The following is a 22,904-nucleotide window of genomic DNA, read 5'->3' as shown; positions in this document are numbered from 1 at the left end:
TTTTCAATCTTACCACATCAGTAAACGATATGTATCTTCACTGCATGAAAGCTTTACTCCATCCATGTCATTAAGATAGAACCTGCTTTGAATAGGAAGCTATTATCTAGTCAACATTTCAGTAACATCCAACTTGAAGGGTTCATCTTCCACCACTGTACTGAGCAAAGTTATGATGTTATTCATGGGTGGCTTTGAGATAGGTAGTATAAAACCTGCTGCTTTGTTTTTCTGCTTCAGTAGTTTTTGCTTATTTGGGCTCTCTTTGTTTTCTATATGAAGTTGGTGATTATTCTTCTCATTTGTTTGAATAATATAAATCCTAGATCATTTTATTCCTTGCATTGGGAAATCTGCTCATGCTTTACCTGACATCCTTCAAGTTAATATACTGCACATTTTCTATTTCCCATGGTACTTAGTAGCTAATAATTTGTATATGGTTATTATTGTTATGTGTCATTGACGTTGTATATAGTTAACATTTAATAGACAGCTGTTGAATTAATAAGTATGTTACATATTTTGGAAACCATTAGTTTTAAGAAAAGTCGTAATGTCATGAGTTAGTACATAAAGAGTTCTGAGGAACTTTTCAATACTTACACGTTCTTTTAACTGGGTTACTTCTTTGTCTTTTTGTTTTTTCCACTGTCTAAACTTCTCAGCATCCTCTTTCATCTGACGCATTAACTGTACTCGCTGATTTTTCATCATCTGTGAAAAACAAATAATAGTCCACATATGAGTCATCAGTACTTTATTCTAGCCTGGTGTGGTGATGGATAGATATATACTAAGAAGAAATAAAATTCCACAGCTAACCTAAGAAGGTCACAAACAGATTTTATTATTACTCATGCAATGTCTCTTGCTATGATTGCCTTACAGAGTTGTTAAGTATAAACTAAGCAAATGAATAAATACTCTGAAGAAATAACAAAATAGTGGATATTGGTTAAATTTAGCCTTAAATTTTTATATATTAATAGCTATTATATTCTAAGTGTCTTTAAACAATCAGCCTATAACTATCATTTTACAAATATCAGATTTTGATCATTCCATAGCTGAATTTTTTTCTTTATTGGTGTCTGCCACTTTATTATTTAATATCTTAAAAAATTATTCTATATTATCAAGGAATGTGGTCAGGATATCACCAATATGTACTAAAATGTTTTTGTTTCAGAGAACTAAATATTAAACTCTGAATGTTGAAGCAGGGTTTTGCTATTTAGATTCCATCAGACCAACACAATGCTTTGCAAAACAGAGAGCTGTGGAGACTCATACTTGAAATGACGGCCCCACTTGGTACTTGTTCACTTGAAAACATCTCTGTAGTATAATATTTATAATTTCTAATGAAGTAAAAGCAAGGATGACAGTTTATTACCCTTATTTCTTGGTTCAGTTTGGAGACATTATGCTCTGTAGATTCCTTCAGCTTCAAAAGTTTGGACTGTTCATTCAGTTTCTTCTTTAGATCAGCTAGTTGACCCTCCAGTTCCTGGAGACGTTTACGGCGGCGCTCACTCAACCTAAACACAAATGCTACAGGAGTAAAGGCTCCCAAAAGCAAAGTTGGACTTCAAAATACTAGACTACTAGGTTCACTCATCTAACCAAATCATGAACACCACTCAAGTGATCAAAACATTCACAAAATGGGAGCTTTATACAAGGAGTAAAACAGGAAGTTTTTTTAGTAAATAACAATATAATTGCCTCAAAATATTTTCACATTATGTGAAAAGTTGGTTCTGTGAAGGAATTTCGGTTCACTTTGGCTACAAGAAATAATTCTAAGTCTGAGATAAAAGTAAAACATGTAACTTTTAAGAAAGCTTTATATTAAACAGAAATATTTATACAGTCACTGATAAAAAGAAGGCAAGTATTTTGTATTATGCTTTGGTTGTTTGTCTTAGCTTTAGAAGTAACTGATCAAGAAATGGTATCCTAATCAATATCCTTGAACGTATGCCTACTCATAAGTTAATTTACAATTCCCAAATCCCAAACCAACTGATCTTGAGTCAACTCAAACTCATAACAGAGTGAAATGGCTCAGTAGTATTTCTAAGGCTATAAATCTTTACATAAGGGCACTGCTACATCTTTCCCCCACAGAAGGGCTGGTAGGTTTGAACTGTGGACCTGTTGCTTTAGTAACTAACCATAGTATCACCAGTGCTCTTTAATGTACCATCAGTGCAGGGATAAGGAAATTATTGCTGTTTGTAAGGTGTAATAAATTCTCAAAACCCACTTCAAATGTTAACGTTATATAAAGTCTTCCTTGATCACCTATCTGGTGGTGTAGCATGTTGTGTTATAAACCAAAATGCAGTTAGAATCCATCAGCAACTTTTTAGGAGAAAGATGAGCAGTCTCTTCCAGATTTACACTGAAATCCAATGGATGGTCACTATAAATTGGAACTGAATCGATAACAGTGGATTACTTATGCTAACCTTCATAATAACCTGTCTCTAATTGATAAAGGAATTGTGACCTGAGAAATTTATTTGGCTATTAATCACATATTCATAAAGTTTATATTTTACTGTTATTTTGAAACATTATATAAAATATCAACTTTTTTAATAGGCAAAATCAATCTATTATCATCTGAAAGACCTAGAACAAGGTAAATTTAGAATCAAACCTATAAGACAAAGTAGATCCATATTTCACAATAATTCCAGTAGGTTAAAATGGATAGGCTTAACTCAAAGGCTTGGGTTTCCAGAGACTTTCCTAATGGTGAGGCTAAAGACTGCCATAGGATAAAGTGCAGATTGTTCAGGGCAGCATTCTAAGGAGAATAAATTTAGGAGAAAGTGTGCAACCTGGACAAGTCCGTGGACATATTATTGTGATTACACTGGAAATACAACAAAGGTAATGACAATAGTGGCAGTGCTACTATCACTCAACCTTTGCATCCAACAACTATAAACTATCGCATCAGCTACATGTTCTCAATTGTCTTTCCTTGTGTTATCTCTACTTTCTAAAAGCAGGTTTATTGTAAATGTGGATACAGTTCCACTATTCCTCCTCCATGCCATGATATAGTGTTATTAGCATGAGCAGTTATAAATCCATTACCTTCCTTACTCTAACTTAAATTTTTTAAATTTAAATTTATTATTAATTTCAGTAAAAATTAAGAAAGACATTGGATTTCTATTCATTCAATGTCGCACACTTCTCCCCTCCCAAGCCTCCCCCCAAGAACACTAGACTCTTGGAAAAGAAAAAGAAAAATTCTTTCATTGTTTTACAAACCCTCCCCCAGGTCCACTCTACCATGTAGCCTTTGCTCTAGACTCCTGTCATGACAAAAATAACTAATCACATATCCCTTTTAAACAGTTTCTCCCTCATCTGTTTCAATGCAGTATACATTATTGAACCCATCTTTCTCAGTCTCTCCCCAAACCCAAGGTCAGTCCTGTTTTACAATAGTGGCACCATGCAGTATTTGTCCATTTGTGGAAAACAGGAACTGTATTGGAACATGTATCTCTGGATTGGAAATGATCGTGTTGATAATATTTCTAGCCTTAAACTTAAAAGATTATATTGTTCAAAATTATTTGTTGTATATTTGTTTAAATTTCCCCCTTTTTTAACAACTAGGATCTAGAGGGAAAAGACCAGAGAGTGGCCAAAATTATTGGGGCAGCTATTGCTGCCAGATTAGAGCCTGTATCAGGAAAAGGAAGTCTTACTCATAAACAATGCCACCCAAAGGTAATAAAGGAGGTCAGAATTGCTTCCACTGTGGAAAGCTGGGCCATTTCAGTAAACAGTGTCACAGACGAGAGCCACAGATAGGAAAGCGAGTAGAGAGGAAGCTCCCACTCACTTGCTTTAAGTGTGGATCTGAAGGACATTTGGCCAAGGGCGGCCCACATCAGGTCCTCATGGATGACAGGACTGACAGGCCCCAGCTCTCAGCGGGAAACAAAGGAGGATGATTCAACGATTCAGATCCTCCCAGAAGAGCCGTGGGTGAGCATTAATATTACTGGTAAGTATATTCATTTTCTCCTGGACACAAGAGCCTATTATTTGGTCCTAAAAGCCTTCTGAGGTCCCAACTCTTCTCAATATTTCTTAGTTGTTGGAATTGATGGATGACCTCATAAGCAGTTCCTTACTTCACCTCTGCCTTGCATGTGGACTTCCGAGTTGTAAAACAACCCAGGGGTAGATGGAATTTGGTCTAGGACTTAAGAACAATAAATGACATAGTTGAGCCTCTACATCTTGTGGTTTCTAACCTTTATACTAAAATAGACAAAGTGCTAGTCAATAAGCCTTTTATTTTAAGAACCACCTTCCCTCTGTAACTTGATTTCTGCCACTGTTAGAACCTCTATTTGGAATATTATTGCTTTTAATTTTTGACTCATGTACTTTTAACTTATTAGCTAAATTTGTGTGTTCTAGGCTACAACAGTTCCATGATACATCTTCAAGGATACGAACATGTATGGCTAAGCACAATTGATAACAATACACCTAACTTCCAAATCAATCTCCACAACAGTCTACGTGTTTCCTATTGCCAAAGGGGCCCTTTAGAGTAGTGAGAGAAGATCTTCACCCTGAAACCCATAGCTTCCCTTTTCAGCAGGAAGTAGCCAAGAGAATACGCCATCCCCTTTTCCTTATGAATCAGAGTGAAGTCTCTCTCAGGGAGGAGTAATAGGGAATGGCAAAGGACACACTGACAAAGGAGATTAATCAGAGCTGGTTTTGACAAGCACTGTGGCAATGGGACAATTAAATCAGACTTTCAAGGAATATTCAACCTGAATCCTTCTGATCATATGGAGATTTTTGAAAGTATTTTTTGAGTTTGTTATGTTTAATTTGTTTGTGTATAAAGGATTCTCATCTAGATGATAACATAATTATGATAAAAACAAAAGGGGGAAATATGGGAAGCCAATACTAAATATTTGTAATAAATTGAATACTATTTAAAAAAAAAAGAAATTAATTCCTGATATGTGTTAAAAAACAAACAAACAAACCAGGTTTAAATCCTATAGAGGAAGAAAACATGTCTTATATTTCTCTAAAGCCTCTATAGCTTCTCACATGCACTAAGAACTTGTAATAATATTTATGACTTTATTCTTACTTGGCTTGGTTGACATCCTTCTTTGCTGTCTGAAGTTCAAGAACCAATTCTTCCTTTTCCTTTTGTAGAATGATGACTTCCAATTCGAGATTTTTTATATTATCCTACAAAAGGTCATAGTTCAGAGAAAAAGAATTACAAGGCACCTGAAGAAAATGGCTGAAATATTCCATGTCTCATGCACTGAATTTTACCACTTCAATTGTATACCAAAAATATATGTTCTTAATTTGATGAAGATTAAAGTAATGTAGTGGCAAAAATATGAACTTTAAAAGACTAGGTCTGAATCTTGACTTTACTATGTACTAGCTAAATGTTTTAGACAATCATTTCATCTCCTTTTTGTGTGCAGAAAAAAACATAACACAAGAGGCTTGAGACTGCTTTCCTTAGAAAAGTCTGTTTCCAAAATTCGCCCTTGACCCATGTTGCGTAGCTTAGATTTTGACAGGGTTTTTACCATTCCCTAATTGGTAAGAGAATAACAACGACAACGACAAAGAGAGAGCTACATTGGCCTAGTGGAAAGGAAGTTATGCTACGAAGCCAAAGGCAGATGATTTCCATCTGTGGCCCTCGGCCAGGTTCAAACTGTTTTCCTGTCAAACATTCTTCTAGGTGGTATAGCATTGGTTTGTGTATACAGAGGTAACTCGTGGTTGCTGTGATGCTGAAGACTGTGACAGTGATGTGCCAATCGTGGTAATGGGTACCCATGGTGGACAGTGTTGGCTGGAGCTTCCAGACTAAAACAAGCCCGGTAGCAGGAGCAGCATCCACTTCCGAAATGGCTTGCTCAGGCTGTTTGTTCATAGGGTCGCTATGAGTCATCTACGACTCGATGGCACCAAACAACAACAACAATTGGTAAGAGTAGCTCACTGTGCCTAAACTGCAAACAAAATTCTTTATCCTGAACATCACTTTGTTTTTTTTCCCCAGATGAGATGGTTTAATTCCAGGTGGTACAGAATACTTGGCATAACAAAGAATGAAGAGGAGATTCTGGATTGTGTTTCCTTTAACTGCACAGGTGAGATCAGAATGGCTGAGTGAGAAATGAAGAGATGGACTATCATATGGTTTCTTTTCCTTCTATGTTATACAAAAGTTTCTTCTTAAGTGTACAACAGGCTCTATGACAACACTTTAACTATAGGTGGCATCAGATGCTATAGCAGAGAATCCAGATGTTTTAAAAAGGAATGGAAGTAAGGTTCATCATTGCCTGTCTTATTTATTTGTTAATTCCACTCGTGGCCAGGGGACCCTGACTCGCAGCCTTCTCTTTTAGCTCCTCAAGTTTCTTCTGTACTTTTTTTTGTTTCTGCTTAAAAACCTTCTATTCCCCATCCATTTCCTTGGTCTGCTTCTTGGGGTTTTTTAGTGTCTTCTTACCACCTTTGTGGCCAGATATGGCACTGGCCCACATCACTTTTTCTTCTGGGTATCTGAAATTATGGTACATGTATATAGAGGTGTCTATATAGCTGACCTCTGGCAAAATCCCTAGATAACTCTAGGATTATGAGAGCTTCCTTGATAGATGACATTTTACATATACTGTCACAACTCATCCCTATAAGAATTAAACATGTCCTATGTGACTCGACTTGGATAGAAATTTTGAGACTTATACCTAATTTACTCTGGACTTTGTTCCATGTGCCTTTCCCTGCTGTTGACTTTGCTCAGTATCTTTCACTATAATAAATTGTAGTTATGAGTATGACTATATACTGACATCTGGGAATCTTCCTATCAAATCATTGAACTAGAAGTAGTCACAGAGGGCTCCCAAAAGTTTCCTTATCTAAGTAAACAATCATTACATTTAACTCACTAGGTTACTGGAAAGATCAAATAAAATAGTTAAAATGTAAAGAGAAATATTAATATATTTAGATAATGAAACAATATCTGTTCAATAGCTATGCACTGATATATGTGCTTCAGTAAAGAAAATTCTGGAAAATGTAGTTTAGTTGTATTAAAAAATGGGAAATCTAAAAAAAATGGGAAATCTAATTTATAGATTTTTCTAATAGTGGCTTGTTTTGTGTATGAGTGACAGGAAAACAAAAGTAAAATAAAACAAGCTGAGTGAGTAACAACCATGAAGTACTTAGACAAGTAGTGAACTGACATAAATAAGTAGAAACAATCTGTTGTTCAGCTGTCATCAAATTGGTTTTGACTCATGGCAATCCTAAGTACAAAAAATATAAGAGCTGCCTATTACTGCACCATTCATCCCATTATCAATTGGGGATTAGATTAATCCATAGAGCTGTTTTCCAATGAATGTTGGGAGCTAGTATAGTATAATCAAAGGATATAAATTTGGTAATATGTGTCTATATACTTTACCCTTATTTGTGTTAATATAATAAAAATATAAAAATATATCATTGAATTTCTCTAATTCAGTTCAATTCTATGTACAATATATAAAAATGATACCTGATCACACACTATCAACAAAGGAATCCATCTTAATAAAAAAATACTCTTTACTTGAAAATCTTTAAACATTGGAACTTGTGTAAGTGGAAAAAGAAAACTATTTTCCACTAAAATGAGTTTTAAAGTGCAACTCATAACGACCCTAAAAACAACAGATCTGAAACTGACTCATAGAGAGATGCCCTGGGAACAAAGAAGAATTTCTGGGAAAAAGAGAAGAGAGGTTCTGCAGGTGCTTCCTTATCTGAAAAGTCAGGAAGGCTGTAATTCTGTGAGAATATTTCTTTTTCTGCTACACTAGAGAATCTGTGACCTTCTAGGAGTATACACTTTTCTGGCCAAGATATGTCCAAACTCACAGACCCCCCTACCCTGCATTAAAACCACCAATGATAGAGTAGCAGATCTGCATCTTTGTCTGTTTCTTTTAAGAAGGCCCAACAAAGCAGTTCCAGGAACCCAGTCATTTTAGACATGAGTACTCCAGAGCTCCGCTAGTGTATTAAGTTTTGCCTCTTATTAAGGAGCCATTCATAGTGATTTACTCCCGAAGTGTCTCCCCCGGGTCTCACTTTTTTTGCAACATTATTGGTGCACTGGCCAGGAAGTGAAGCCACGGGAAGAGACACTGAGAATCATCTGGTTGTTACTGGCCCTCTGGAGACCCAATTCAAGGGCCCTGATCAAGCTGGAGTATAAAATCTGCTGAGCGCATGCCAAGGACATCTCGTGCCTGTGTGGATGCCTCGATGGGGTGGGAGGGAAACTACTGGCAGATCTTTGAGGGGACAAATGCTGAGATGAGGTAAGGCCTTACCTGGGAAAGTAAAATATAGGTAAAAGAAGGCCTGCACAGATGAAGAAGTGAGTGCTCCTCAAGCAGCTCCTTAGTATTCACTTGCAGCAGATGTACTAGTGGAGAAACCGAGAATGCAAAGAAATGCTTCTTGCATACAACAGAGGTAAGAGTGAGGAACTGAGGTGGTAAAAAAAATGGAGATCTATATGCAACACATATCATTTGGGAGAAGGCTGGACTATATGAAGATGAATATGTCAACAGAATTGGAAGAAGAACAACGTGCAGTATACAGATTATACAATCTTACATGCCAAAACTGAGGAGGACATGAATCACTTGTTGCAGAAGGGCAAAGACTGTAGCAAGACACTGTGTGAAAGAGTGTGAGTGGAGATTGACTGAGAGGGACACCAAGAGGCAGTTCTGGCTCCCTCTCACAGAGCTGAAGTGAGCAGAATCCCAAACCATGGTTTCGAGGTGACCACATATGACTACAAGCAGAACTGAGCAAACAATGACAGTGACATTTGGGATTACCAAACCCTCTGCACTGAAAGAGTCCAGAAAGAAATATCTACTCTGGAACCAGCCAGTGATGGATGAGGCAGGCATGCAACCTCTCCAGTTACCCTTCCCCTGACCCCACTCCAGTCTTGTGGCTTACCTGTTGTTTGAGGGAGAAGTATGGGAAACTCACAAGGGATACCTACTCCCTGGGAAATATAGAGTATCATTTTTTTTAAAAGGTTGACAGTGTCTATAAAGTAAATATGTCCCCTAGGAAATTTTGTGTAAGCAAAAAAGGTTTATAATTAAAACACAATGGTCTAGAGAGGGAAGTATGGACCAAAATTTAGTGGGGGAGAAAAAGTGGCCTGTGGCTATAGAGAATTTAGAATACTCAGCCACTAACCTGGCTTGCTGGACAAGACTCAAGGGCCCTAGCAGCAAAGGCAACTAAATGATACATTACAGAAGAGCTCTACCTTAGCTAAAAAAGCCTCTGATGCCTCCAATCTCCAAAAGTCCTTTCATCAGAACCAGAGAAATTTGAAGCCCTGGCATTCTAGTAGAAAGAATGAGCACGAGAACAGACTCCTTCTCCTGACTCTATCACTACTAGCCTGCCTGAAAGGATGCAAGAGATTCTTTCTCCACCCCACATCTGAAATGTAAAAAAACCTTAGCACTAAGCTGCATTATTCTACCACCTGCCCCTCCAGTGGAGGCACAAAAAACTCTCCAAACACATCTTCCTTATCAATCTATGCAACACAGAACATTTGGGAGAAGGCTGGACTATATGAAGAAGAATATGGCAACAAGATTGGAAGAAAACTATTCAATAACCTGCAGCATGCAGATGATACAATCTTGCTTGCCAAAACTGAGGAGGGCATGAAGCAATTGCTGCAGAAGGGCAAAGACTGCAGCCTTCAATATAGATTGAAGCTCAAAATCAAGAAAACAAAGATCCTCATTACCAGGCCAACAGGTAGTTAAGTATCAGGATAGATGGAGAAACGACTGAAGTTGTTAATGATTTTATCTTGCTTGGATCCACAATCAACTCTTGACACAAGCAATCAGGAAATCCAAAGACAAATTGCATGGGGAAATTGGCTATCAAGTATCTCATGAGAGTGCTAATGAGCAATGATGTCAGTTTAGAGACTAAGGTGTGCCTGATGCAGGCCAAGGTCTTCTCAAATGTTTGATATACATTTGAGAGTTGGACAATGACTAAGGAAGAATAATCAATGCCTTTGAGTTCTGGTGCTGGAGAAAAGTATTGAACATAACATGGACTGCCAAGAGAATAAACAGGTCTATTCTACAGAGTACTAACACATGCTTCAATATGAATTAATTTTGAAAACATCATAGTTAGCAAAAGAAATCAATCACAAAAGGATAAATATTGTATGATTCCACTTGAAAAACCTCTACTGGGAGCTCAATTATTTTGTATGTATACAACCTTTCTGGAAGCAGGAGCGGCATCCACTTCCGAAATGGCTTGCGTCCGGAAACTCTATGTATGAACAGTGCTCAGGCCATTCATTCATAGGGTTGCTATGAGTCGTCTAGGACTCAATGGCATCAAACAACAACAACAAACATACAACCTTTACTATAAGAGGGAAAAAACTGAGGAAAATGATTTTGTATAAATGCTTTTCCTGTTTTGATTCTGAAAATTTAGTGTAGTACCTAATAAAAAAGTATGAATACTATAGGTATTTCTAGATACAAGCATATAGTACTCTGAGTGTTGTTCACCATCATTGAGTTGATTATTATTCATAGTGAACCTATAAACAACAGATTGGAATCTTGCCCTATATTGTGTCATCCTCATAATCTCTTTTGTGCTCCAGCTCATTGTTATAATCACTGTGTCAATACTTCTTGTTGGTGGTCTGCCTCTTTCTTTTTTTTTTCTTTTTTCTTTTTGAGGTGAGAAGAATATTGTTAAGATCTTTATTGATTCTGAGTTTAAATTAGACACTGTAAAATCTTTTTTATCAAAGTCATTTCCCAAGTGCATAAAGGCCTCTTGATTCTGATTTTTCTTCGAAATTAGTGCATAGTTTGTCTTAGTTCCTTTGATTCTCCACCTTTCTCAGCATGATGCCCTTTCCTAAAAACCAGTCCCTGCTGAAAATTGATCAGCATATGTTAGACAAAGTTTCACAATCTTTGATCTAAGAAGCATCTTTGTCGCAATTCATCAAAGATAAACTTGTTCATTCTTTTAACCATCCACGGAATAGTCATCATTATTCTCCGACACTGTAATTTAAAGGCATCAATTCTTCTTTAGTTATCCTTATTCAAACATTCATATACAAATGAAGTAATTGAAAATATGGCTTGGCTCAGGTGACCTTACTCTTTAAACTGACATCATTACTCTTGAAAATTTTGGAGCAGTTGCTGACCACAGATTTTCTTAATGCAACACATCCTTTGAATTCTTTGACAATATTAGGATATAATTGTATGGCTTATACCTCGACATAAGTAAAATAAAAATGTACACAATTGGAGCAATAAGTAACATATTTGTTTTTATTAGGTGCCACTGAGTAAAGTACAACCCATAGTGAAGGAGCCAGAAGGGTTAGTAAAGAAATAGTCTGCACACAGATGTCCCTTTGGCCTTCCTCAATCAGGAAGGGTGTGGAAGAGGAATGTGTCCTTGATTTTGCATACAAATGAGGACCTTGGACGCTAGCATAAGAGGTCCAAGATATTCCAAGGAATAGTCTTATCCCTTCTGGTAAATATAGATATGGAAGCAAGAAAGATTCCGTGAGAATATTCTGTGCCAAGCAAGTCTAAACAAGTCTAGTTTCTGGTAAATAAGTTTCCCCCCAAATTATGAGTGCCTACACGTAGACTGTTTTTGGATGATTATAAAATAATAAACGAGCCAGGCCTAGGGGTCTGCAGTTCTTGACCCGTTGGTTTGTGTGTTTCTTTGCTGCAGTCCTGTCTTGTCTTCTGTGTGTGTCTGTCTCTTTATGTTCATTTCTCCCAGGAAAAAAGGTTGCGGATTGCAACACATAGCAACCCTATGAATAAAAGATCTAAACCCTATCCTATGCTCTGCCATCCTCACACTAGAGCTCGGTGACGCAGTTACTGTGTCAATCCACCTGGTTGAGGGTCTTACTATCCTTCACTGATCCTCTGCCTTTCCAAGTATGATGACCCACTCCAAGAAATAGTCTCCCTAGCAAAATGCCCAAAGTATGTGAGGTGAAGCTTTATCATCTTTGCCTACAAGGACCACTCGGGCTGCACTTTCTCCAAGACATATTTGTTTGTTCTTTGGCAGTCGAAAGGATATTCCATAATCTTCTCCAACAATACAGCTCAAAGGTGTCAATTCTCAGTCAGTCTTATTCATTGTGCAGCTCTCAGATAAGTCATTGGAAGATCACAGCCTCAATCTGATGCACCTTAATCCTTAAGCTGACATCATTGCTCCTTAATAATTTGGAGAGGTTCCTGACTGCAGACTTTAATGTTGTTGTTATGTGCCGTCAAATCGTTTGGGACTCATAGCGACCCTATGTACAACAGCCCTAAACCCTACTCTATCCTGTGCGAATCGCATTGCCTCTGACACACCATCCTGATTACCCCAGTCACTGAATCAATCTACCTCATAGAGGATCTTCCCCTCCCGTGCTGTCCCTCTACCCTACCAAGCATGATGTCCCTCTCCAAGGACCTGTCTCTCCTTACATGTCCAAAGTATGTCAGACAAAGCCCCAGAATCCTTGCCTCCAAGGAGTAGCCTGGTTTAACCCTCTCCAGGGTGAATCTGTTTGTTTTCTTGGCAGTCCATGGTACATTCAATACTCTTCACCAGCACCACAGCTCAAAGGCATCAATTCTCCTCCTATCCTCCCTAGTCATTGTCCAACACACTGATGCATAACAAATGATTGCAAAAACCATGGCCTGTATCAGACGGACCTTAGTCTCCAGAGAGACACCATTGCTCTTGAGTAATTTAGAGAGGTCCCTAACAGCAGACTTTCCTATCGCAATACGTTTTTTTATTTCCTGGCTGCTGGTGCCAAGAGTGTTGACCGTGGAGCTGAGCAAACTGAAGCTGTGAACAATCTCAATCTCTTCGCCATCCATCCTGATGCTACTTACTGACTGGCCAAGTGGTGAGAATCTTTGTCTTCTTGACACTGAGCCTCCGTCCATACTGAAGGCTGCAGTCCTTGACCCTCTGTAGTAACTGCATGAGGTCCTCCTCAGTTTCACCGAGCAAGGGTGTGTCATCTGCATAACGCAGATTGTTGATAGATCTTCTACCAATCCTAATGCCACGCTTCTCCTCACAGAGCCCAGCCTCTCGGATAATCTGTTCTGCATACAGGTTTAAAAGGTATGGAGATAGGACACATCCCTGGTGTACACCCTTCCCAATTTTGAACCATGCAGTGTTGCCCTGCTCTGTTCTGATGACTGCCTCGTAGTCCAACTATAGGTTTTGCATTAGCACGATTAAATGTTCTGGGATTCTAGCACGATTAAATGTTTTGGGATTCCCATTATTCTCAGAGTCAGCCACAGTTTGTTATGATCCACACAGTCAAATGCCTTTGCATAATCAATGAAACACAGATAGACATTCCTCTGGTATTCTCTGCTTTCAGCTAAGATCCATCTAACATCAGCTACAATATCCCTAGTCCCCTTCTAAACCCAGCCTGGACTTCTGGCAGTTCTCTGCTGATGTACTGTTCCAGTTATTTTTGGATAATCTTCAGTAGAATCTTGCTTGCATGTGAAATCAATAACACTGTTCTGTAGTTTGCACAATCTGTCGGGTCACCCTTCTTTGGGATGGGAACAAATATAGATCTCTTCCCGTCAGTTGGCCAAGTGGTTGTTCTCCAGATTTCTTGGCACAACTTGGTGAGCACATTCCAGGGCAGCATTTGTTAGCTGAAATAAGTCAATTGGTATACCATCTATTCCTGGAGCCTAATTTTTTGCTATTTCCTTCAAGGCAGCTTGAACTTCTTCATCACCATAGGCTCTTGCTCAAACGTTATTTCATTAAATTCTTCTGTATATGCCAATTCCTTTCGATGCAATGGCTCAGTATATTCCTTCCATCTTCTTTTGATACCTCCTGGATCATTTAACATTCTGCCTAAAGCATCCTTGATTATAGCAACTTTAATAGTGCAACACATTTCCTGATTTCCTGCCTGCTGGTACCATGGTGTTAATTGTAGATCAAAGTAAGATGAAGTTGTTGACAGTTTCTTTTTTCCATCTATCATGATGTTTCCAGTTGAAGTTTTGTTTTCTTGATGTTTAGATGCAAAATATGTTGAAGGCCATACTCTTTTATCTTCTGCAACAAGTTTAAGTCCTCCTCACTTTTAAGAACGTTTGTATCATCTGCCTAACGCAGGTTATTGATGAGTCTCTGATCTTGAAGCCATAGTTTTCTTCATAGACTCCAGCTTCTCAAATAATTTTCTCAGCGTATAGATTAAAATATATGGAAATAGAATACAAACCTGACACACTTCCTTCTTATGTTTAAACCCTGTAGTGTGCCCTTGCTCTGTTCGTATAACAGCCTCTTAGTTTAGGTATAGGTTTTGTATGAGCACAATTAAGTGCCCTGGAATTCCCATTCTTCTCAATGTTAGCCATAACTTGTTATGATCCATACAGACAAATGCCTTTGCATAGTCATAAAGCAAAAATAGACATCCTACTGGTATTCTTTACTTTCACCCAGAATCCGTCTAACATCAGCAATCATATTCCTAGTGCAATGACCTCATCTAAATCGTGCTTGATCTTCTGGCAGTCCCCTATATATGTACAATTATAGCTAATTTTTCAAGATTTTTTGCATTATTTTATATGCATGTGGTATTATTAAAGATATTGTTCAAAAGTTTCCACATTCAGTTAGATCACCTTTTTTTAGGAATGGGAGCAAATATGGACCTTTTCCAATCTAAACTAGGCCAGGGCAGACTATGGTTCAGACCATCAATTACTAATGTGCAAGGTGAAACTGAGGCTGAATAAATTGAAAACAGTCCACAAGAACCAAAAATGATCTTAAATCTATTCCATGTGTATTTCAAAATCATTTTAAGAATACGTTTAAAGGATTGAATACCAATGTCTGAAGACAGGTTGAGTTTTGGGATGACATAAATATCACCCATGAAGAAAGCAAAAGGTCATTACAAAAATAGAGGAGAAAGAAAAATCCTCAATGGATGTCAGAAGAAACTCTGAAAATGATATCAGAGCATTGAGAAGCAAAAAAAAAAAAAAAAGGAGGGGGAAAACATGTCAAAGTAAAAGAGCTGAATAGAAGATTTCAAAGGGCAGCTTGAGAAGACAATATAAAGCATTCTAATGGAATGTGCAGAGATCTGGAATTGGAGACTCAAAAGGGAAGAACTTGATTTGCATTTCCAAAGCTGAGAGAACTGAAAAAGTTATGAAACTGAAAGATGTTATGAGCAATATATTGAATGACCCAGGAAGCATTAAAAGAATATGTGCAACCATAAACCATAATGTTCATCAAAGACAAACTAGGACCAAGCTTAGAAGGCTTAACCTATGGTATAACGAAACTGTCAAACACAGCCAGAAATTAACAATGTAGAGAGGATAAAATTGATGAATGGGACTTTCTAAAGATTAAATCTCGGTGCTCATCAAAACCTTTTTCCAAACGGGTGAAAAGAAAGCCTATTGATTGGGAACAAACATTTGAGAAAACAATTTTGGACAAGGATCTCATAACAAAAGTTTACCGAATACTCCTGGGCCTTCAGAAGACAAAGACTGATAACACAATTACAAAATGGGCAAAAAGCATTGAAAGACTTTCCACAGAGAAAGACATTTAGGTGGCCTACAGATACATGAAGAAATGTTCAAAATCACTCTCAAAATAAGAGAGATGCGAATCAAAACCACAATGAGATTCTATCTCAACACAGTAAGACTGGCAAAGTTTAACAAAACAGGAAACAATAAATGTTGGAGAGGGTGTGAAGAGGTAGGAACTCTCATACATTATTAGTGGGGTTTTAAAATGGTACAACCACTCATCAAGACAGTTTGGCATTTCCTCAAAAAGGTGAACATAAAGGCAGCTGGGAAATGGGCCTGAAAGCTGGAATCTGAGTAAGGTCTCTACATGTATTCAACCAGTGAGAGATTACAAGCCCTGGCCTGGCCCCTGTTCCCACATCTAGATGCTGTCCAGAACCTGCCTCTACCTGCTGAGCCCTCAGCCCACCTCTATGCATCACTTCTTGCCAGGCACCCACCTCTGCATGCCATGTGCTATACCCACCTCTATGGGACTCACACTCTGACTGTCTCTATGCACCACGCCTAGCACCCACCTCTGTGCAACTTGGCCAACTCGCCTGGCATCAGCACCGCACCTGGACCCGTCTCTATGCAATGCACCTGGTTGCCCACCTCTATGTTTCCCAGCCTCCACCCTCCACACTCCGCCTACCTCTACTCAGTGACTTCAGATAAAGAACCTATCATCACCTCAGGCATGAAAAACTCCAACACAGCAACATCACGAATGAAACAGGCCACCTCATAAACTACATAAGCGTAAAGCAAGATGTTATCCCCCAAAAAGTGACACAGTACCAATGGATTTCCTGAAGCCAGAAAGTCTGATGGAACTTTCTGACACAGAATATAAAAGAACAATGATTATTTAAAAAAAAAAAAAAAGAACAATGACGGACTGTTTTCAATGGATGAAAGACAAACTTAAGAATTACAGGACACTGTAAAAATGACCATTAACTCTCTAACCCAACATCTCCAAGAAATTGAAAAACAACAGCAAAAAAATTTGACACTTATAAAAACCCCTGAAATTATAAAAATTAGGGTAGAAATAAATTAAATAGAACACTGAAAAACAATTGAAAACATCAACAAAACTAGGAGTTGGTTCTTTGAAAAGGTCCATAAAATCAACAAACCACTAGCAAAACTAACAAAGGAAAAAATGGAAAAGACACAAATGATCTGAATAAAAGATGTAACAGGCAACATCACAACAGAGCCAGTAAAATAAAAAAGCTAACAAAGAATATTATGGAAAAACTATAGTCAAACAATATCAGAACCTAGAGGAAATGGACAAATAATTAGAAACCTAAAACCTACCTAAACTGACTTAAACTGATATTGAACACCTGAACAGACCCATTACAAAATAAGAAATTGAAATGGTAAATAAACAACTTCCAGTCAAAAAAAGCCCTGTACCAGATGGTTTTACAAATGAAATTCAGAGAAGAACTGTCAGAAATCCTACATAAACTATTTCAGAAAATAGAAAAAGATTAAATTCTCCCAGACTCATTCTATGAAGCAAACATATCCTTGAAACCAAAGCAAGGTAAAGACACCACCAAAATAGAAAACAATATCTCTCATCAACATAGATGCAAAAATCCTGAATAAAATACTGACCAATAAAAAACAATGATACATAAAAAAAAATAATTCACCATAGCCAAATGGGCTTCATAACAGGTATGCAAGGATGATAAGAAAATTAATCCGTGTAATTCATCATATAACAAAGCAAAGAACAAGAAGCACATGATCCTATCAATTGAAGCAGAAAAGGCCTTTGACAAAATCCAACACCCTTTCCTTATTAAAACACTCATCAAAATAGGATTAGAAGGGAACTTTCTCAACATAGTAAAAAGTATATAAGCAAACCCAAGAGCCAACATTGTTCTCAATGGAGAGAGATTAAAAGCATTCCCTTTGAGAACAGAAACTAGGCAAGGATGCGCACTATCACCTCTCTATTCAATAATGTATTGGAAGTCTTAGCAATACCAATAAGGCAAGAAAAGGAAATGAGAGGTATCCAAATTGGCAAAGAGGAGGTAAGATTATCTCTCTACGCAGATGATATGATAGTATACTAAGAAAACCTTAAAGAATCCGCAAGAAAACTGTTGGACACAGTGGATCAATTCAGCAAAGTAGCAGGATACAAGATCAACATACAAAAATTAATTGGATTTCTCTACAGTGACAAAGAGGATACAGAACTGGAGCTGAGAAAAACAATACCCTTCACAATAGTTAACGACAGATTAAATACTTGGGAGTAAATCTAACCACAAACACAAAGGATCTATTTAAGGTAAATTACAAAACATTATTATAAGAAACCAAAAGAGATCTGGGGAAATGGAAGAATATATCTTGCTCATTGATAGGAAGACTCAATACTGTGAAAATGACAGTACTACCAAAGGCAGTTTACATGTTCTATGCAATCCCAATACAAATAAAAATTCTGTTCTTCAAAGAGATGGAAAGGACAATCTTCAATTTTATTTGGAATGGAAAGAGACCCTGAATAAACAAAACACTCCTTAAAAAGAGAAACAAGGTAAGAGGCATCTCATTCCCTGATTTAAAACCCTACTACCTTGCCGTGGTGGTCAAGATAGCATAGTACTGGTACAATGACAGAAACATAGATCAACAGAATACAATTGAGAACCCAGAAATCAGCCCATCTACCTATGAACAACTAATTTTTGACAAGCAGATAAATCAGTTAAGTGGGGAAATGGCAGTCTTTAACAAATGGTGTTGGCAAAATTGGAAAACTATCTGTAGAAAATTCAAGCAAGATCTACACCTTACACCATATACAAAAACTAACTCAAAGTAGATCAAGGACCTAGGACTAAAACCAAGGACTATAAACTGCATTAGAGAAAAGCTTGGAAGAACTCTAGAATCCCTAATCAACAACATGAACAGTTTAACAAGCATCCTGAAAAACCTATAACCAAGACAGGATAAAATAGATGAATGGGACCTTCTAAGAATTAAATCTCTATGCACATAAAAAAACTTCTCCAACAGGGTAAAAAAGGGAAGCCACAGATTGGGAAAAAATATTTGGTAATGACATGTCAGATATGGGACGTATATATAAATTTTATAGAATACTTGAGCATCACAACAAGATAATGGTAACGAATCCAATTGCAAAGTGGGCACAGGATATGAACAGACACTTCACCAAAGAAGTCATTCAGATGGTAAACAAACACATGAAGAAGTGCTCAAAATCCCTAGCTCTAAGAGAAATGCAAATCAAAACAACTATGAGACATCATCTCATTCCAGTAAGAATAGCAAAATTCAATAGAGCAGCAAACAATAAATGCAGGCAAGGTTGTGGAGAAACTGGAGCTCTTATTCACTGTTGACGGGAGTGTAAGATGGTGCAACCACTGTGGAAGTCAGTATGGCGCTTTCTTACCAAGTTACAAATAGAAATACCATTTGACCCAGTAATTTCCCTACCGGAATATACCCTAAAGAAACCATAACCGCCACCCAAGCAGATATATGCATACCCATGTGTATTGCTGCTTTGTTCACAATAGCAAATTGTTGGAAACAATCCAAGTGCCCATCAACAAATGAATGGATAGAGAAACTGTGGTATATTGACACAATGGAATACTATGCTGCCTTGAAAAACAAGAAACTAATGAAATATTATACAAACTGGATGATTCTGGAAGACATTATGCTAAGTGAAATATCTCCGTCACAAAAGAACAAACACTGTATAGTGCCACTATTGTAAAATGAGACTGAAATTGGGGTTGAAGGGAACTTAAGAAAGGAGGAAATAATGTATACTACATTGAAACAGATGAGGGAGAGAACTGTTTTAAAGGAATATATGATTAAGTATTATTTTCATGACAACAGTCCAAAATAAGAGCTGCATAGTAAAGTGGACTTGGAGGAAGGGGAGGATTTTATAACAATGAAAGAGTATTTTTTTTCTCTTCTCATGGAGAAAAGCAAAGTGAGAGGTGGGGTGGGTGGGGAGGAAAGTGTGGAACAATATATGAATGGAAATCCAGTCTCTGTAAACTTTCATGAAAATAGTTTTAAAAAAAAGTTGAACCTAGAAACACCATATGACCCAGCTATTCCACTACTAGGAATATACCCCAAGGACATTAGAAGTGAAACACAAACAGATTTGTACACCAATATTCACACCAGCTTTATTCGCCATCACAGGAACATGGAAACAGCACAAATGTTCAACCACAACTGAATGGATTGAGAAACTGTGGTACATTCATCCAATGGGATACTATGTAGCACACAGGAAAAACAATTTAAAAAAAAAATACTTACTTGGTAGAGGTTCAGAGCATTAGGCTAAGTGAACTAAAGCAGTCTCATAAGGACAAATACTGCTTAAGACCATTGTAAAAATGGAAGGATAACTCATATAACATGTATGGGTACTCAAGCAGAAGGAAGGGTGGCAGCAGAGGGGTAAGGATAGGTAAACACAAAACAACAACATGTTTTATAAAATTGATTACCACTGAACTATGCCCACCAGATCTCCACACTATTTTATCTTTGTCTTCTTCCATTTAAAAAAAAATATATATATAGACTTGAGCAAATATCAACTAACATAATATAAATGATTTACCTGGTATTGGAACTGAATCGGCTGTAGCTGACTGTCATTCTGAGTCATTTTCTTAGCTAGAGCCTCTTTGAGTACAAGGGCTTTATTCAACTCTATAAGCTTCTTAGTCATTTGGGCTTGATGTAAAGCATGCTGAGTGGTAAAAACATCAGAAGATCTGCTGGTCTCTGGACTTGTTTCTACTTGCTGAAAGAAATAAAGATTATGATTTGTCAGAGAACCAAATAACTGGAATTCGTTATGTACTGTTCAATCAATTCTTATGGCCAGTTCTCCATTCACTGTTCTTTTAGAACTGATTTTCTCATACAGTACTTGCATGCTCTCAAAAACACCACATGTATTTTAGAGATTTTTAACTGACTCTTCCGAATCAATGAAGTTTCTTATTCTTTCTTTTATTGATCTGGCAACTATTTCTTATTTTTAGTTCATTTCAAGGTGTCCTTAAAGGAGAGGTACCTTGAAATATACCTCTTTCAAGGATAGAGGCACTTTTGGAATGGTAGAAATGGAGAACAAGCCATATTTATTCTCAACAGAGATGATAATTAGCACTTGATTTGTTTGCCCTCTTCTTTTTGTCAGAATATGAAAATCACGCATTTATATGTCCTTTTAGGAGGAAAAAGTATTTTTTTTTTTTTTGGAAAAAGTAATTTTAAGTAAACCATCATCCAGTTTTTAATTTTTATTTTATTATCTTTAGATATTTTAGCAATTCTGGCACCATGAGGACTTGGTTCTTTTACTAGCATCCTGCAACTCCCTGTATCTGTAGAAAATAAGGCTCAGAAAAAAAATCTTTCATTTTGATCTAATGTTATTTTAGCATAATTTCCTAATTTGCTTCCTTGTTAATTTATTCCTCTATTCATTTTAACTTCCTGGACAGTTCACAAAGAATATTATTATTAATAAGAAATCAGTAAGACACAATGAAAATGTGGCACATGACATCTCTGAAAAGTCCTATTATCAATTACTAATTATACTACTATAGTTAGGATTTATTCCAGTTAGAGATTTTTTTATATTTATGATTTTTGGATTTCTCTTCTTGAAATAAGCAAGGAATTACAGGAAATGGCACAGTTGAAGCTTCTGGTTCTATACACAAGGGTCAATTACTTACAGGTTCTGGATCTACTACAGTATCATTTGCTGCAGCCAGACAAAAAACAGTTTCACCCTGAAATGAAAAATGTTTCAGTTAGAAAAAGAACTCTGAATAACTCTTACAAGTAGATTTTATACTTGTTAATTTTTTAAAGGGTATACAAAGAGGCCATCTAAAGTGCTAGATCCATTTAAGTTACACATACTCCAACAGGGAGCTCTAGTAGCCTAGAGGGTACAGAATTGTGCTGTCAATCCAAAGGTGGTTCACATTCACCAGTTGTTCTCTAGGAAAAAGAGAGGCCATCTCCAGTTGTCCTATTTATAGGAGGGTCAGCTTTGAGTTGATTCCGACTTGATGGCAATTAATTGAGTTGTTTTGATACTCCAATATTTTCATTTTTCCTCTCTCAGAGTTTCTCTTCTTTACAAATGGTGAGTATATGTTAGCTAGGAAAATAAATTAATGCAGCAATTTACATACTAATTGTACTTCTTCTACTGTGCCAGAGATCATTAGACCAGACTGAAACATATAGGTCAAAGCTGAACCGAGATTAAGCTACCTTTTCCTCTTATGCGCTTACTATTAAGTCCATTCCTACATTTTACAGGTCTGATGTGCATGCCCTTTCAAAAGAAATACGAAATACTATGAAAGAAGCAGAAAAGTGAAGAGAAAAATCTTTTTTATATTATAATTAATGAAGATGGCAAGAGTCTTCTGCTTAAAAAAATAAATAGCCTGAGTGGGTATCCTGAAAACATGATTTCAAGAAGTCAGAATATGTATTATAGCTCATTCTCTCATATAGATAAGAACAGATAATATATGTATATACTCCAGTTAGCGGTTAAGTGGAGGGGGAAAGTAAGCACTCAGTCCCTTGAAAGTGAAAATTCCTCTTTTGTTGTTGTAGGAATTGTAGGGAGATGCTAGAAGAGAAACCTAAAAGTTCTTACTAAGACTAATTTATTTACATGCTATCATATAAGCAAGTTCTTTTCTGTCCACTAGATTTTGGGCTATATTTGGCATTGTAATATTTGTGTTACTGTTTAAGTGATTCTGTAGAAGTGATCCTAGGAAGAACAGATCGTTTGTTGTTTGTTGCTATGTGCCGTCGAGTCGCTTGCGACTCATAGCGACCCTAAACTCAACAACCCTAAACTCTGCTCTGTCCTGTGCCAATCACACTGTCTCTGACACTCCCATCCCGATTATCCCAGTCACTGAATCAATCCACCTCATA

General features: G+C 37.1%; 1 protein-coding gene across 1 annotated transcript in view; it reads right to left on the bottom strand.

The window, feature by feature from the left end:
• Nucleotides 1–22,904, bottom strand: part of KIF4A (kinesin family member 4A) — a 389,040-nt gene that overhangs the window by 165,729 nt on the left and 200,407 nt on the right. Inside the window, exons 13-17 of the mRNA XM_006895963.1 lie at nt 21,668–21,724; nt 20,533–20,718; nt 5,171–5,274; nt 1,400–1,544; nt 607–717 (exon numbers count right to left, since the gene is read on the bottom strand). Of these exons, the coding sequence (XP_006896025.1) occupies nt 607–717; nt 1,400–1,544; nt 5,171–5,274; nt 20,533–20,718; nt 21,668–21,724 (603 nt within the window). The remainder of the gene's footprint in view (nt 1–606; nt 718–1,399; nt 1,545–5,170; nt 5,275–20,532; nt 20,719–21,667; nt 21,725–22,904) is intronic.

The sequence above is a fragment of the Elephantulus edwardii genome, unplaced genomic scaffold (assembly GCF_000299155.1).
Source record: "Elephantulus edwardii isolate Elephantulus edwardi_28Jun2011 unplaced genomic scaffold, EleEdw1.0 scaffold00178, whole genome shotgun sequence".
In the NCBI taxonomy this organism is placed as follows: Eukaryota; Metazoa; Chordata; class Mammalia; order Macroscelidea; family Macroscelididae; genus Elephantulus; species Elephantulus edwardii.
Note: the sequence above shows the minus strand (reverse complement) of the source record. Positions and strands in the feature narration are given on the sequence as shown.